At 45.8% G+C, this 17,943-nt stretch overlaps 2 protein-coding genes across 3 annotated transcripts in view; one reads left to right on the top strand and one right to left on the bottom strand.

Moving 5' to 3' along the window:
• Positions 1-17,943, top strand: part of TM4SF18 (transmembrane 4 L six family member 18) — a 182,002-nt gene that overhangs the window by 108,062 nt on the left and 55,997 nt on the right. The window lies entirely within an intron of this gene.
• The window catches only part of LOC143808315 (uncharacterized), an 87,237-nt gene that overhangs the window by 64,359 nt on the left and 4,935 nt on the right, over positions 1-17,943 (bottom strand). The window contains exon 3 of the mRNA XM_077290838.1: positions 4,710-4,748. Within this exon, the coding sequence (XP_077146953.1) occupies positions 4,710-4,748 (39 nt within the window). The remainder of the gene's footprint in view (positions 1-4,709; positions 4,749-17,943) is intronic.

Raw genomic sequence — 17,943 nt, 5'->3', positions numbered from 1 at the left:
TGAAGTTGGTTCCCCTGTCATTCACGCTACTACATCACACCTCAGGGCTCCCAGGTTCTTTTCTCAGTGAGGTATGGGGACATAATTACGGTACCCACCAGGTAGGAGCCATAGTGGCTAATTCTACCCTGTCATATAGAGGTGGTTTGGCCCAACAGATAGCTAGAAAAGGGAAGTCCAGCCATAGCCCAAGAGTGTCAGGCCTCCCTTGCCACTTATGGCCCCTTGCAACCAGGAGAGGCTATGGCCACCCCGCACGATGTACATAGTATCCTTAATCAAGTATAACCTAGCCACATGTCCATGGCTGGACAGCTGCGACTTCAGTGTGCTATTCTCATGCCTACTAATATGACTTTGAAAAGGTGCACTGTCCTAAACCCCGCTACTCTTCTCCTAGTTCCTATGGATCCAAAGGGGGGAGGAGTAGGTGACATGAAAAAGGACACTCTTTTTCTTTCTAAAATGGATCCAGAGGAACAAGAGTAGGTTTCCAAACCATATGATTGTCTAGAATTGATGTTTCAGGAAACGGCTGGTCTCTAGTGTGCCCATTCTAATGCTGATTTTGAGCTTTTTGTAGATGGATCCCGTCACCAAGATGACCAAGGACGCTACTGTACCAGATATGCTGTGGTCTCAGAACATGAGGTAATCAAGGCAGAGTCAATGCCAGCTCATATGTCTGCACAAGAAGCAGAGCAAACTAGCAGAAGGTAAGACTGTAAATATCTACACTGATTCCAGGTATGCTTTTGGCATTGCACACAGTTATGGGCCTATCTGGAGAGCCAGGGCTTTCCTGACAGCAAATGGCCACCCCTTTAAACATGCTGAGGCAGTCCAGCAACTTATGAATGCACTACAGCTTCCCACCCAAGCAGGCATCATAAAGGTAAAGGCACATACCAAAGGCACTGATGGACGGACAAAGGGTAACGCACTGGTAGACCAGGCTGCCAAGAAAGCAGCAAGCACTCCTGTAGCCTCTAAAGTACATCACCTAGACACCCCACCATCTCCACTTGTGTTGAAAGACATCTTAGCCCGGTTACAAGAACAGGCAAGTAAGGAGGAGAAAAATAGGTGGCAAAAGATAGGGGCTTGCTCTGATACCGTCACTGGACTATGGGGGAGGGGTGAAAAGGTCTGCCTACCACAGGTACTGTACCCAATGATGGCACAGGTTCTGCACGGGAATGTGCACGACTCGAAGACGGCCATGTGTGACACCCTACAGAAACAATGGATTGCCCCCGGGTTTTCCACCTGCGCAAAAAGGCAGGTACAGAGCTGCATGATATGTGCCACACATAATCAGAGTAGGACAGTGAAAACTCCATCCAAACACACTCCCCGGCCCTTTTACCCATTGCAGAGACTGCAGATTGATTAAATTCAGTTACCCAGGGTAGGGACGTATGAGAATGTGTTGGTCTGCATTGATTTATTTTCAGGTTGGCCAGAAGCCTACCCAGTTGCCAAAGCTACGGCTAAGACAACGGTGAAGAAACTGATGGCTGAGATCATATGCAGGTATGGAGTTCCTGAAGTCATTGAAAGCGATCGGAGTTCCCATTTTACTGGAGAGATCATGTCGGAGGTAATGGCAGAGACTGGTAAACCATGGACAGAATGCCTTCCTCTAGCTTTGTTTTCAGTAAGATATACCCCAAACAGGAAGACAGGACTGTCACCGTATGAGATTCTGTTTGGCAGGGGCCCCAATCTTGAATGTTTCTTTCCACAACAGTTGCAGCTCAAGTACCAGGACTTGACTAGCTATGTGCAGGCCTTACATGGACACCTTGCCAAAGTGCATTTAACTGTCTTCAGTTCTCTTCCAGAACCAGACAAGGTTCCTGGACACCATCCCTTTGTGCCAGGAGACCTGGTGTATGTGAAAAAGTTTGTGCGCAGAGATTGTCTCCAGCCGAGATTTGAAGGACCCCACACGGTGATCCTGGTCACCCCCACTGCAGTAAAACTTGAAGGAAAGAGCACCTGGATCCACGCCTCACACTGTAAAAGAGACCGAACCAGTGTTTAGTCACAGTAGTGACTGAAGGGAAATGTTGCTGTTGTTTTTGATCCTGGAACTGAGGGCTATCCTCGCCCCTACCTCTTTGGTCCCTATTGTAAAAATGAGAATTCTGGTCCCACTATTCTCTGGGTAAACCTGGCAGCCCCGGCAAATATCTGGCGATTTGATTTCTGTGATGTAGTCAAGTGCCTCGAGACTGAACGGGTGGTAGAGGGGATCATCCAGTTTTATATATGTGTTACCAGAAATGACAACAATAACTGTTATTATTAGACAGATGCTGCCTGGAATATGGGAGATGATTGGGGATATAAACCTAGTGAAGCCATGTTCCCAAGGATGGGACGGGTAGGAGTCTTCGTGGGAGAATGCATCTAACAGCCCTTCTGCAACCACTTAGGGGCTGTAAATGGGGTAAAAGTTGTCACCCCCTCCTCCTAAATCTCGAAAGCCCCCAATCTGCTGATCTGCAGACATTTGTACTGGGAAGGCATTATAATTATGTATTTAGTAGTGGATACCATGGGAATTTAGGCCATATACAGCTCCAGGATATTAGTTTCAGACCAACCAAGGCCCCTGTTACCAGTACAGTTAAAGCAAGCCCAGGTGAGCGTTCGCAAAATGAAGTTAATGAAGTGATCCCCATTCCAGGTCTCAGTTGGCAAGAGGTTTTCTCCATAGAAACACAAACAGCCCCAAGGAAAAACCTGTGGTTAGAATGGGTGAGATACAATGTAAGAGTCCAGAATATCTCTATAGGATGTATTGCTTGTGCTGCTGCGAATACACACCTATACACACATGCACTGCTTTTTCCTGATGACAACACCACTGCCTGTGTCATGAATTTGTTGAAAGGTTTGAAGTCCACTGATTGCCCAGATTATGTCCCACTATTTCATAAGGAACCTAGACTAAAGGTCCCAGGAGAAGTAACCGTATTAGCTGACAATTACACCTGCTATAATTCCCAAGACACCACAGGTACACCAGTAGGGATCTTCAAGACAAGTTTCTGCAAAGGGAACAGTTCTCTAGATACTGATTTTCTAATTAAACATACACAATATATGTACACCAAAGATACCTGATGAACCTACCAGAAAGAGGAGAAGCCTTGATCAGCTCCACACGAGTTATGAAGAAGATCCACTAGTATATATTGATGCTATTGGAGTGCCAAGGGGGGTGCCTGACCAGTTTAAAGCCCAGAACCAGATTTATGCTGGCATTGCTTCTACAATCCCACAAGTGCAGATTAATAAAAATGCTGAATGGATCAAATATATATATATATTACAGTGAACAAAGATTTGTCAATTATAGCTGTGATGCCTTCCAGGGTATAGTTGAGGATTTGGGCCCTAACACTTGTATGACCCGTGCTGCAACCCGACCTAAGAGAATTACACTGAATCCTGTCCAGACAAGATCACATGTAGTGATATAAGAAGCTGACACAGGATTGTGGTTGGTGGATAGTGGGGACATTAACTTTTGGAAGTAGGCTGACAGTAATCCTTTTGGGAAGGAGCTGTAGACCAGCATGTCATGTCATGCCCCCACCACCAGAGAACCAACCACATCAGGTAGGGTAAGACAGATACAGGAGTATTATCCCTGGAGGCCCTCTGACTAGCTAGCTACGCAAAAGCAATTGGCTGACCCTGAGAACCAACCTTTCTCATTTTACAAACAAATAATGACAATATGATAGATGTATAAGTACACCTGGGCAGGCCTAGGTAGTTAGTGAAAGCAATCCCGACTGGCACCTTCCTCAGTCAAGAAGTAGACCCACCAGAGTACGATGGTACTGATCCAGGGGAGATCCCTAAGTATGTCCCCCTCAAGAGAGTAGACAGAACCCCCCATTCTCAGATGATGCTAAGAGATTTAGTTTAGGGACAGTGGGAGAACTCCATGTGAAGTTAGTGAAGGGTTAAGCTGCCTGGAGGCCTCTCGCTAGGGGAGAGTTTCTGAGGTGTCTGGATGAAGAAATCCACCTCCCCTTTTCCCATCACATGGACAGTCTCAAAGGATCTTTCTTTAAGGGAAAAACTTAGTGTTTAGGGGGGATTGTCAAGGTGAAAATATATTTCCTTATATACTTTTTGTACTTTTATATCTTATACTGTAAAACAATAAGTTTTTCCCCTGCTAATGCAAATGTAATTGTATTTAAAGATGGCCGCCAGTGTTCAGTTTCGTTTCAGTTTAGTATCCGAAGAGTTAACTTTCATTTCTTCAGAAATCGAAACTCAGGAATGTGAAGAAAAGGAGGATTCACCAGAAGACGTCAGGACAAATCAGGAAGACTGGATGCTAACTTAAACCCCGCCTAATGCACGCCTTCCCCTAACACTCAATATAGTATTGTGTATTTTAGAATAAAGCCAGTTGTTGTGACCGTTGCAGACATGAGTAGATGCACGGGCATTCAATTGAGATTGAATCAGCACCTTGTCTGAGTCATTCTTACCCGGTACCAGATGCTCGGCTCATACTTTAATTTGGAATGACTGGTGAATGAGGGTATATTGTCGTTACGACCCCGACAATATCATCTATAAGAAGTATCACCAGGATTATTCCTGCTGCTCTTTATATCCAAGACTCATATAGTAAGAACAGAGGAATATGGGAGATTCTAGATAAATACCTGAATGCTGGGATGGCGTTCATGACATTACGCCTGAATCTGTTGAAGAAACAGAGGAGACATTTATGTGACATTATATCATTTATACTACTGGTATAATATTAATAGTGATATAATATTACCGTATATACTCGAGTATAAGCCGAGAATTTCAGCCCATTTTTTTAGGCTGAAATTGCCCCTCTCGGCTTATACTCGAGTCATACCCAGGGGTCGGCAGGGGAGGTGGAGTGGCAGCGGTCTAAGCATACTCACCTGCTCCTACTCACCACCCCCATAGGGGTGGAGCCGCATATTCATTACTGTAATGAGCGGTACCATGTGCCCGCTCATTACAGGAAGAAGCTGCCGGTGCCGGGAAAGCAAAGCAGGGACCGCGCCAGGAGCAGATGAGTATAAGCAGTGCGCGATATTCACCTGCTCCCCGTTCCACCGCCGCCGCTGCGTCTTCTGCATCCTCTGCAGTGACGCTCAGGTCAGAGGGCGCGGTGACGTGATGGGTGCGCGCCGCCCTCAGCCTGAACAGTCAGTGCAGTGGACGGGGTACGTAGCGGCAGCTGGCGACGGTGGAACGGGGAGCAGGTGAATATAGCAAGTGCCGGGGGCCTGGGCGACGAGAAGTGAGTATGTGATTTTTATTTTTTTATCGCAGCAACAGCAATAAAGGGCAAATGTCTGTATGGAGCATCTTATGGGGCCATAATCGGCATTATATGGGGAATTACATGGGGCAAATGACTGTATGGAGCATCTTATGGGACCATAATCAGCATTTGTACAGCAAATACAGGTGTATTTTGTATGGAGCATCTTATGGGGTCATCATGAACTGTATGGAGCAGTATATGGGGCTCCTGATTCAATATGGATATTCAAAAACACTTAACCTACTGATGTCTCAATTAATTTTACTTTTATTGGTATCTATTTTTATTTTTGACATTTACCGGTGGCTGCTGTATTTTCCACCCTAGGCTTATACTCGAGTCATTAAGTTTTCCTAGTTTTTTGTGGCAAAATTAGGGGGGTCGGCTTATACTCGAGTATATACGGTATATAGTTTTCTTTTTAGTCTTATACAAATATAGAAATCTATACACGATGTATTAATTATATATAATATTAATAATCCTTATAATAATAATCTTTATTTTTATATAGCTTCAACATATTCCACAGCGCTCTACATACATTATCATTGCTGTCCCCATTGGGGCTCACAATCTAAATTCCCTATCAGTATGTCTTTGGAGTATGGGAGGAAACTCACACAAACACGGGGAGAAGATACAAACTCCTTGCAGATGTTGTCCTTGATGGGATTTGAACCCAGGACTCCAGCGCTGCAAGGCTGTAGTGCTAACCACTGAGCCACCATGCCGCCCGTTATTATATTATAAAGTGGAACTATAATTCCGGCCACATGTAATATATAGAGTGGATCAAAAATGCCAGATTTGTCTCTTGGGTCACGCACTTCTTCCCCTACATGAGATTGACCAATCATAAGTAGGCAGGGTCACGCAGAGAAGAAAAGAACACATCCTCCTCTCTTCACTGATCCTTGCAGCCTCTGTGAAGAGATACAGCAGGGCTGACTTATGTATCATTACAAACACTTCCAGATCTCATCTCATGACAGTAAGTTCGGGTGAAGGGTGAGAGTTGATAGAACTATGAGATGACATCTGGAAGTTAGTTAGTACATAGAAGCAAGGGTGTAACAATCGTGGTCGTAGAGGCTGGCAGCTGATGTCAGAGTGCCAATCACAAGCAGCACATGGTAGTATCGTCATGCACAGCCTCTGCCAGCACACTGAAGTCAGCTACAGAAGAGGAAGCCACATGTCATGGGAGGAAGAAGAATTGTTTTTTTATTTTTTTTTATTTACGAGTAAAAGAGTAGTAGAACATGATATCAGGAAGGAACCCAGGATGGGGAACATTGTACAAACAAGGGACCCAAGATGGGGAGCATTGTACAAACAAGGGATCCAGGATGGGGAACATTGTACAAACAAGGGACCCAGGATGGGGAACCTTGACCAAACAAGGGACCCAGGATGGGGAACATTGTACAAATAAGGGACCCAGGATGGGGAACATTGTACAAACAAGGGGCCCAGGATGGGGAACATTGTACAAACAAGGGACCCATGATGGGGAACATTGAACAAACAAGGGACTCAGGATGGGGAAAATTGTAGAAGCAAGGGACCCAGGATGGGGAGCATTGTACAAGCAAGTGGCCCAGGATGGAGAACATTGTACATACACGGGGCTCTGGATGGGGAACATAATACAAACAAGGGACCCTGGATGTGGAACATTGTACAAAGTGTCCAGGATGGGGAACATTGTACAAAAAAGGGACCCAGGACGGGGAACATTGTATAAGTAAGGGGCACAGGATGGGGAGCATTGTATAAGGAAGGGGCCCAGCATGGGTAGAATTATGCAAGAAAGGGGTCCAGGATAGGGGACACTATACTAGGAAGGGGTTCATAATGCGTAGAATTATGCAACAAAGGGGCCCAGGATGAGTAGCATTATACAAGGAAGGGGCCCAGGATTGGGGAGGTTATACCAGAATGGAGGGCATTATACCAGGAATTGAACATCAGAAAGGGGCCTAGGATGAGGGTCATACCAGAATACGGCCCATGATGGGGGACAGTATACCAAGGTGGGGGACAATTTTAAAGTATAGGGGCCATTATACCAGGAAGGGGACCATGATGGGGGATATAATACCAGGAAGGGAGCCAGGATGGATGACATTAATAACAGGAAGAGGCCCAGAAAGGAGATATTATAACAGAAAAGTCATAGGAGGGGGGACAATTTTGAAAAGTTGTCATACGCCAGCATATGTCTGTATACAGCTGAGTATATACGTCTCAGGGGAGTACAGAGAGGACATAAGACACATCACTCATGTAAATACATGGATTTAAAGGGAAATTGTCACCAGTAGGGTTGAGCGACTTTCATTTTTTTAAGATCGAGTAGGGTTTTGGGAAACCCGATTTTGTCCAGAGTCGAGTCGAGTGCAGTCGGCCGATTATCGCTAAAAGTCGGGGATCGACCGAAACACGAAACCCAATGCAAGTCAATGGGGAAGCATAGTCGGCAGTGAGTGGAGGCCAGGAAAACACCTACAGTGCCCATTTTAATGCCAAAAACATCCATTCTTGTTTCTGAAGCTTGCCAATCTTAATTAACTGTATAATAATAGTTGGGCATAGGGAATTGGGTGAAAGTTGTGGGGGGAGTAGGGCTGGCTCAAGTTTTTCGTGGGCCCAGGAAATGCGGACTACGTCACGGCGGTGTTGCAGGGAAAGGTAAGTATTTAAAAGTTGCAAGTGCTGTGATCCTGAGCAAGCAGGGGGGGGGCCCACTCGTTCGCATTGCCACTGGCACAGGGCCCCTCAAAGTACGGCGGTGTGTTTGCATGGCGGGGGCGCCTCCCACCAGCAGCGACACTTTTGCGTACTCTGAGGGGCCCTGTGCCAGTGACGTCGCCAACGAGTATGCCCCCCCACCTGATGAAGGAACCTGCACTTTCATCTGCACCTTCCTCTTTGTCCCTGTGTAAGGTGGTATAACATGCGGGAAGGGGAACCTTACTTTCAGCAGGGACAGATTCTGGCTGTGTAGAGTACAAGGGGAATGTAGTGGTCTAGGTCAATGTACCAGCAGACTCATTTAGCAGTGGCTGGGCAATGGGCAGGATGAGGAGGAAACAGATATAGGGCCAAAGAATAAAGTAGGCTACATGCAGTTCAAAATTGGTAACAGGACTAAACAGGCGGCATTGCTTTGTTCAGTGGAGTAGCAAACCCAAGAGCAGCAGACACTGTTTCAAGGGCCTAACCACACTAGTAGGCCAAATGCAGTTTAATATCTGATAGTATAGGGCGAAAGCCAGAATGTGGAAGCTCAGCTTTGTTCAGTTGAGGACAACACCAGGGAGGGGCAGACACCTTTAGTAGGCCGGAAAAGCCTATTGCATTTTTTAAAATGGTAATTTGGAGCAGAAGGTTGAAGCTCAGCTTTATTTACTTGAGGGCAACACCAGGGAGGGGCAGAAGCCGTTAGTAGGCCCTAACCACCATTTTTTTTTTTTAAACCACATAATGAGAGCCGGAAGGTTGAAGCTCAGCTTTATTTAGTTGAGGACAACACCAGGGAGGGGCACACAGACAGACACCTTTAGTAGGCCTGAAAAGCCTATTGCATTTTTCAAAATGGTAATTTGGAGCAGAAGGTTGAAGCTCAGCTTTATTTAGTTGAGGGCAACACCAGGGAGGGGCAGAAGCCGTTAGTAGGCCCTAACCACCATTTTTTTTTTAAAACCACATAATGAGAGCCGGAAGGTTGAAGCTCAGCTTTATTTAGTTGAGGACAACACCAGGGAGGGGCACACAGACAGACACCTTTAGTAGGCCTGAAAAGCCTATTGCATTTTTTAAAATGGTAATTTGGAGCAGAAGGTTGAAGCTCAGCTTTATTTAGTTGAGGGCAACACCAGGGAGGGGCAGAAGCCGTTAGTAGGCCCTAACCACCATTTTTTTTTTTTAAACCACATAATGAGAGCCGGAAGGTTGAAGCTCAGCTTTATTTAGTTGAGGGCAACACCAGGGAGGGGCAGAAGCCGTTAGTAGGCCCTAACCAAAGTTGAAGGCCAAATGCAGTTTAATTTCTGATACTATAGGCCGAAAGCCAGAAGGTGGAAGTTCCGATTTAGACAGTGGAGGACAATTTGAATTAGGGACTGCAGACAGACTTAGTAGGCTGTCCCCTGTGGACCATGCATCCACCACATTAACCCATTGCGCCGTAATGGACACGTAATCTTCCGTGGCCATGCCTACAGGTCCATGCGTCTGTTGTCAGGTGCACCTTTGTACTCACAGATTGCCAGAGTGCATGGACAATGCGGTCTTCTACATGCTGGTGGAGGGTTGGGATGGCTTTTCTCGCAAAAGAAGTGTCGACTGGTTAGCTTGTAGCGTGGTACAGCGTAGTCCATCATGGCCTTATTAATAGTAAATAAAATATATAACTAGGCTCTATGAACTTTTAAATAGGTTCCAGGGGTACACGGGCAGCATTGGTGTGGTCAGTGGAGGAGTATTGCAAGTAGGGGCTGCAGACAGGCTATCAAAGGCCTAAAATAACAAACAGTAGGCAGTCATGGCAGTTTTACATCGGTTACATGGATACACAGGCAGGCACTCCAGGCAGCATTGTGGTCAGTGGAGGAGTATTGCAAGTAGGGGCCGCAGACAGGCTATCAAAGGCCTAAAATAACAAACAATAGGCTCATGGCAGTTTTACAGCGGTTACATGGATACACGGGCAGGCAGCTTGGTGGTCAGTGGAGGAGTATTTAAAGTAGGGACCGCAGACAGGCTTCAAAGGCCTAACATAAGAAAATGGGCTGGCTGTAGGCACTTTATAATTGGTTCCAGGGGTACACGGGCAGCAGTGGTCTGGTCAGTGGAGGAGTATTTAAAGTAGGGACCGCAGACAGGCTATCAAAGGCCTAACATAACAAACAATAGGCTCATGGCAGTTTCACAGCGGTTACATGGATACACGGGCAGGCAGCTTGGTGGTCAGTGGAGGAGTATTGCAAGTAGGGGCTGCAGACAGGCTATCAAAGGCCTAAAATAACAAACAATAGGCTCATGGCAGTTTTACAGCGGTTACATGGATACACAGGCAGCTTGGTGGTGAGTGGAGGAGTAGTGCAAGGAGTGTCTGTCCCAGTACTCCCAAAATATAAATAGATGTTAATGTCTCGCAAAACAACCAAAACAAAAAAAAAAGGTGGCATACTTAGGTACAGGGGTGGGCTCATCTACTGAGTTTCTGACATAGTAATTTGGCAGTAACTATTTAATGGTGCCAATATAGGACACAGACACAGACTACTTTAAGTTGCATCATAGATGTCTACAAATTTGTATTGTCAGTGCCAGACATTGAATGATGTCAGCGAATAGACTAAAGATTGGTGGAGCTGTGCGACATAATTTTGCACGTGGTAGAGCACATTTTGAGCTGGGGTAGGGGGGAACTCTCTTGAGGCCGGCGGGACCGCCCCAGGGCCCCTCATGTTACAACGGTGTGTCTGACGTTGGGTGCGCACCACCACCGCCAGAGACACTACATTGTACTATGAGGGACCCAGTAGCAATGCCGTCAACCAAAAGCGAGCACACCCACCTCTTCAGACAAACAGCAGTCTCACGGGTGCTTGCGCCAAGTCGCGATACCACGGCCCCGTGTGGGGAGTTTTGCCATTTAGGGAGGTGTAAACATGTCGTATGCTGTACAATCAGCTGCAGCAAATTAGACATTAGAAAAGTAATTCACAGGCAAGAGCTTTTCATAGGAAAGCTAGGTGTCGGCCGGGCAAGGTGGGGCAAAAGATTTCGAAATCCAGTTGTGGTTCATTTTAATGAATGTTAGATCGTCAACATTTTGGGTAGCCAGACGAGTCCTTTTTTCGGTTAATATTGAACCTGCAGCACTGAATACTCTTTCTGATAGGACACTTGCTGCCGGGCAAGCAAGCTCCTGCAATGCATATTCTGCCAATTCTGGCCAGGTGTCTAATTTGGAGGCCCAGTAATCAAATGGGAATGACGGTTGAGGGAGAACATCGATAAGGGATGAAAAATAGTTAGTAACCATACTGGACAAATGTTGTCTCCTGTCACTTTCAATTGATGCAGCAGTACCTGTCCTGTCTGCGGTCATAGCAAAATCACTCCACAACCTGGTCAGAAAACCCCTCTGTCCAATGCCACTTCTGATGTGTGCACCCCTAACACTCCTAGTCTGCTGCCCCCTGGAGCTCGTGTGAGAACGATCACGTGCGCTGTGTGCTGGGAATGCCTGAAGCAAACGGTCAACAAGAGTTGATTGTTTGGTTGCTAATATTAGTTCCAAGTTCTCATGTGGCATAATATTTTGCAATTTGCCTTTATAGCGTGGATCAAGGAGGCAGGCCAACCAGTAATCGTCATCGTTCATCATTTTCGTAATGCGTGTGTCCCTTGTTAGGATACGTAAGGCATAATCCGCCATGTGGGCCAAAGTTCCAGTTGTCAAATCTCCGGTTGTGATTGGTTGAGGGGCAGTTGCAGGCAAATCTACGTCACTTGTGTCCCTCAAAAAACCAGAACCCGGCCGTGACACGCAACCAAATTCCTGTGCCCCCGGGAAAGGTTCGGCATTAAAAATATACTCATCCCCATCATCCTCCTCGTCCTCCACCTCCTCTTCGCCCGCTACCTCGTCCTGTACACTGCCCTGACCAGACAATGGCTGACTGTCATCAAGGCTTTCCTCTTCCTCTGGTGCAGACGCCTGCTCCTTTATGTGCGTCAAACTTTGCATCAGCAGACGCATTAGGGGGATGCTCATGCTTATTACGGCGTTGTCTGCACTAACCAGCCGTGTGCATTCCTCAAAGCACTGAAGGACTTGACACATGTCTTGTATCTTAGACCACTGCACACCTGACAACTCCATGTCTGCCATCCTACTGCCTGCCCGTGTATCCTCCCACAAATAAATAACAGCACGCCTCTGTTCGCACAGTCTCTGAAGCATGTGCAGTGTTGAGTTCCACCTTGTTGCAACGTCTATGATTAGGCGATGCTGGGGAAGGTTCAAAGACCGCTGATAGGTCTGCATACGGCTGGCGTGTACAGGCGAACGTCGGATATGTGAGCAAAGTGCACGCACTTTGAGGAGCAGGTCGGAGAACCCAGGATAAGTTTTCAATAAGCACTGCACCACCAGGTTTAAGGTGTGAGCCAGGCAAGGAATGTGTTTCAGTTGGGAAAGGGAGATGGCAGCCATGAAATTCCTTCCGTTATCACTCACTACCTTGCCTGCCTCAAGATCTACTGTGCCCAGCCACGACTGCGTTTCTTGTTGCAAGAACTCGGACAGAACTTCCGCGGTGTGTCTATTGTCGCCCAAGCACTTCATAGCCAATACAGCCTGCTGACGCTTGGCAGTAGCTGGCCCATAATGGGACAACTGGTGTGCAACAGTGTCATCTGCCGATGGAGTGGTTGGCAGACTGCGTTCTGTGGAAGAGCTGTAGCTTCTGCAGGAGGACGAGGAGGAGGAGGAGGAGGGGGTGCGAACGCCTACAGCCAACTGTTTCCTAGACCGTGGGCTAGGCACAACTGTCCCTAAATTGATGTCGCCTGTGGACCCTGCATCCACCACATTCACCCAGTGTGCCGTGATGGACACATAACGTCCCTGGCCATGCCTACTGGTCCATGCATCTGTAGTCAGGTGCACCTTTGTACTCACAGATTGCCTGAGTGCATGGACGATGCGCTGTTTAACATGCTGGTGCAGGGCTGGGATGGCTTTTCTGGAAAAAAAGTGTCGACTGGGTAGCTCGTATCGTGGTTCAGCGTACTCCATCAGGGCTTTGAAAGCTTCGCTTTCAACTAACCGGTAGGGCATCATCTCTAACGAGATTAGTCTAGCTATGTGGGCGTTAAAACCCTGTGTACGCGGATGCGAGGATAAGTACTTCCTTTTTCTAACCAGAGTCTCATGTAGGGTGAGCTGGACTGGAGAGCTGGAGATCGTGGAACTTTCGGGTGTGCCGGTGTACATGGCAGACTGAGAGACGGTTGGAGACGGTATTGTTTCCGCCGGTGCCCTAGATGCAATATTTCCTCCTACAAAACTGGTGATTCCCTGACCCTGACTGCTTTTGGCTGGCAAAGAAACCTGCACAGATACTGCCTGTGGTGCGGAAAATGGTGGCCTTACAGTGATGGAAGGGATGTTGCGTTGCTGACTAGCTTCATTGGCCGAGGGTGCTACAACCTTGAGGGACGTTTGGTAGTTAGTCCAGGCTTGAAAATGCATGGTGGTTAAGTGTCTATGCATGCAACTAGTATTTAGACTTTTCAGATTCTGACCTCTGCTTAAGCTAGTTGAACATTTTTGACAGATGACTTTGCGCTGATCAGTTGGATGTTGTTTAAAAAAATGCCAGACTGCACTCTTCCTAGACTCGGATCCCTTTTCAGGGATTGCAGACTGAGCTTTAACCGGATGGCAACGCTGTGCTCCAACAGGTTTTGGCTTTGACACGCGTTTTGGGCCAGATACGGGCCCGGCAGATGTAACCTGTTGCGATGTTGATGCCTGCTGCGGCCCCTCCTCCACCTCCGCTTCTGAACTACTGCCGCCTGCACCCTGTTCCCCCAATGGCTGCCAATCGGGGTCAATAACTGGGTCATCTATTACCTCCTCTTCGAGCTCGTGTGCAACTTCGTCTGTGTCACTGTGTCGGTCGGTGGTATAGCGTTCGTGGCGGGGCAACATAGTCTCATCAGGGTCTGATTGTGGATCTGTACCCTGAGAGGGCAATGTGGTGGTCTGAGTCAAAGGAGCAGCATAGTACTCTGGCTGTGGCTGTGCATCAGTGCACTCCATGTCAGAATATACTTGTAATGGGCATGGCCTGTTAAATGTTTCACTTTCTAAGCCAGGGACGGTATGTGTAAAGAGCTCCATGGAGTGACCCGTTGTGTCGCCTGCTGCATCCTTCTCTCTTGTTGTAGTTTTTGCTGAGGAGGACAAGGAAGCGACTTGTCCCTGACCGTGAACATCCACAAGCGACGCGCTGCTTTTACATTTACCAGTTTCGGAAGAGGAGGCAAAAGAGCTAGAGGCTGAGTCTGCAATGTAAGCCAAAACTTGCTGTTGCTGCTCCGCCTTTAAAAGCGGTTTTCCTACTCCCAGAAAAGAGAGCGTTCGAGGCCTTGTGTAGCCTGACGACGAAACTGGCTCCACAGCTCCAGACTTAGGTGGAATATTTTTATCCCCACGACCACCTGATGCTCCTCTACCACTACCATCATTACCAGCTGACAATGAACGCCCACGACGACCTCTTGCACCAGACTTCCTCATTGTTTTAAAATCTTAACCAAAGTAACTTTATTTGTTGCTGTCAAACAACTTACACGGTGAGCTATAACTTCAGTATGATTTCAATATCCCTTAACAGGTTGGTGAGACCACAAGGAAAATCAGGCACAATGTTACACACTCTGTTTTCTGTGGCACAAAATCACAGAGATGACACACACGCAGGACTGTCACTCAAGCACTAATGTCAATATTAATCTCCCACCTAATTTATTTTTTTTTTTTTCTCAGGGAGACTTTAGAAACCAAATAATATTAAAAAAAAAAAAAAAAAAGGCTTTCTATGGCCCACAATTAGAGAGAGAGAGGTGGCACACCCAGGAGTCAAGACTGGCACACAAGCTGAGAGGGCAATATTACTCTCCCACTGTTTTTTTATGTATTTTTTGTTTTTTCAGGGAGACTTTAGAAACCCAATAATATTTTAAAAAAAAAATAAATAGGCTTTCTATGGCCCACTGAATGAGAGGGAGAGAGGTGGCACACCCAGGAGTCAAGACTGGCACACAAGCTGAAAGGGCAATATTACTCTCCCACTGTTTTTTTAGGTTTTTTTTTTTTTTTCAGGGAGACTTTAGAAACCCAATAATATTTTAAAAAAAAAATAAATAGGCTTTCTATGGCCCACTGAATGAAAGGGAGAGAGGTGGCACACCCAGGAGTCAAGACTGGCACACAAGCTGAAAGGGCAATATTACTCTCCCACTGTTTTTTTATGTATTTTTTGTTTTTTCAGGGAGACTTTAGAAACCCAATAATATTTAAAAAAAAAAATAAATAGGCTTTCTATGGCCCACTGAATGAGAGGGAGAGAGGTGGCACACCCAGGAGTCAAGACTGGCACACAAGCTGAAAGGGCAATATTACTCTCCCACTGTTTTTTTAGGTTTTTTTTTTTTTTTCAGGGAGACTTTAGAAACCAAATAATATAAAAAAAAAAAAAAAAAAAAAAATAGGCTTGCTATAGCCCACTGAATGAGAGATAGCACACACAGCAGTGGCACACAAGCCCTGACTGAGGCCAATATTTTTCTCCCACTGATTGATGTAGTGTTTTTGTGTTGAGGTAGAATTTAGAACACAAATCACGGAAAAAATAAATAGGCTTTCTATGGCCCACTGAATGAAAGGGAGAGAGGTGGCACACCCAGGAGTCAAGACTGGCACACAAGCTGAAAGGGCAATATTACTCTCCCACTGTTTTTTTATGTATTTTTTGTTTTTTCAGGGAGACTTTAGAAACCCAATAATATTTAAAAAAAAAAATAAATAGGCTTTCTATGGCCCACTGAATGAGAGGGAGAGAGGTGGCACACCCAGGAGTCAAGACTGGCACACAAGCTGAAAGGGCAATATTACTCTCCCACTGTTTTTTTAGGTTTTTTTTTTTTTTTTCAGGGAGACTTTAGAAACCCAATAATATTTTAAAAAAAAAATAAATAGGCTTTCTATGGCCCACTGAATGAGAGGGAGAGAGGTGGCACACCCAGGAGTCAAGACTGGCACACAAGCTGAAAGGGCAATATTACTCTCCCACTGTTTTTTTAGGTTTTTTTTTTTTTTTCAGGGAGACTTTAGAAACCCAATAATATTTTAAAAAAAAAATAAATAGGCTTTCTATGGCCCACTGAATGAAAGGGAGAGAGGTGGCACACCCAGGAGTCAAGACTGGCACACAAGCTGAAAGGGCAATATTACTCTCCCACTGTTTTTTTATGTATTTTTTGTTTTTTCAGGGAGACTTTAGAAACCCAATAATATTTAAAAAAAAAAATAAATAGGCTTTCTATGGCCCACTGAATGAGAGGGAGAGAGGTGGCACACCCAGGAGTCAAGACTGGCACACAAGCTGAAAGGGCAATATTACTCTCCCACTGTTTTTTTAGGTTTTTTTTTTTTTTTCAGGGAGACTTTAGAAACCAAATAATATTAAAAAAAAAAAAAAAAAAAAATAGGCTTGCTATAGCCCACTGAATGAGAGATAGCACACACAGCAGTGGCACACAAGCCCTGACTGAGGCCAATATTTTTCTCCCACTGATTGATGTAGTGTTTTTGTGTTGAGGTAGAATTTAGAACACAAATCACGGAAAAAATAAATAGGCTTTCTATGGCCCACTGAATGAAAGGGAGAGAGGTGGCACACCCAGGAGTCAAGACTGGCACACAAGCTGAAAGGGCAATATTACTCTCCCACTGTTTTTTTATGTATTTTTTGTTTTTTCAGGGAGACTTTAGAAACCCAATAATATTTTTTAAAAAAAATAAATAGGCTTTCTATGGCCCACTGAATGAGAGGGAGAGAGGTGGCACACCCAGGAGTCAAGACTGGCACACAAGCTGAAAGGGCAATATTACTCTCCCACTGTTTTTTTAGGTTTTTTTTTTTTTTCAGGGAGACTTTAGAAACCAAATAATATTAAAAAAAAAAAAAAAAAATAGGCTTGCTATAGCCCACTGAATGAGAGATAGCACACACAGCAGTGGCACACAAGCCCTGACTGAGGCCAATATTTTTCTCCCACTGATTGATGTAGTGTTTTTGTGTTGAGGTAGATTTTAGAACACAAATCACGGAAAAAATAAATAGGCTTTCTATGGCCCACTCAGTGAGAGATGGCACACACAGGGATGGCACTGTAGCAGAAATGCCAATCTTAATCTCCCACAAAAAAAAAAAAAAAAAAAAAAAAAAACTGTCCTACAATTACTATCTCCCTGCAGTAATGTAAGCCAGGTATGGCAGGCAGCAATAGGAGTGGACTGATGCACAAATTAAATAAAAAGTGTGGACAAACAAAAAAGATAGCTGTGCAGAAAGGAAGGAACAAGAGGATATGTGCTTTGAAAAAAGCAGTTGGTTTCCACAGTGGCGTACACACAGCAATACAGCTATCACGGAGCCTTCTAGGGCAGCCCAATGAGCTACAGCGCTGAGGGGAAAAAAAAAAAAAAATAGCTTCCACAGTCCCTGCACACCGAAGGTGGTGTTGGACAGTGGAAATCGCTGCAGCACAAGCGGTTTGGTGGTTAGTGGACCCTGCCTAACGCTCTCCCTGCTTCTGACGAAGCGGCAGCAACCTCTCCCTAAGCTCAGATCAGCAGCAGTAAGATGGCGGTCGGCGGGAACGCCCCTTTATAGCCCCTGTGACGCCGCAGACAGCAAGCCAATCACTGCAATGCCCTTCTCTAAGATGGTGGGGACCAGGATCTATGTCATCACGCTGCCCACACTCTG

This window comes from Ranitomeya variabilis, chromosome 2, assembly GCF_051348905.1.
Source record: "Ranitomeya variabilis isolate aRanVar5 chromosome 2, aRanVar5.hap1, whole genome shotgun sequence".
NCBI classification, from domain to species: Eukaryota; Metazoa; Chordata; class Amphibia; order Anura; family Dendrobatidae; genus Ranitomeya; species Ranitomeya variabilis.
This window is presented reverse-complemented; position numbering and strand designations above follow the sequence as displayed.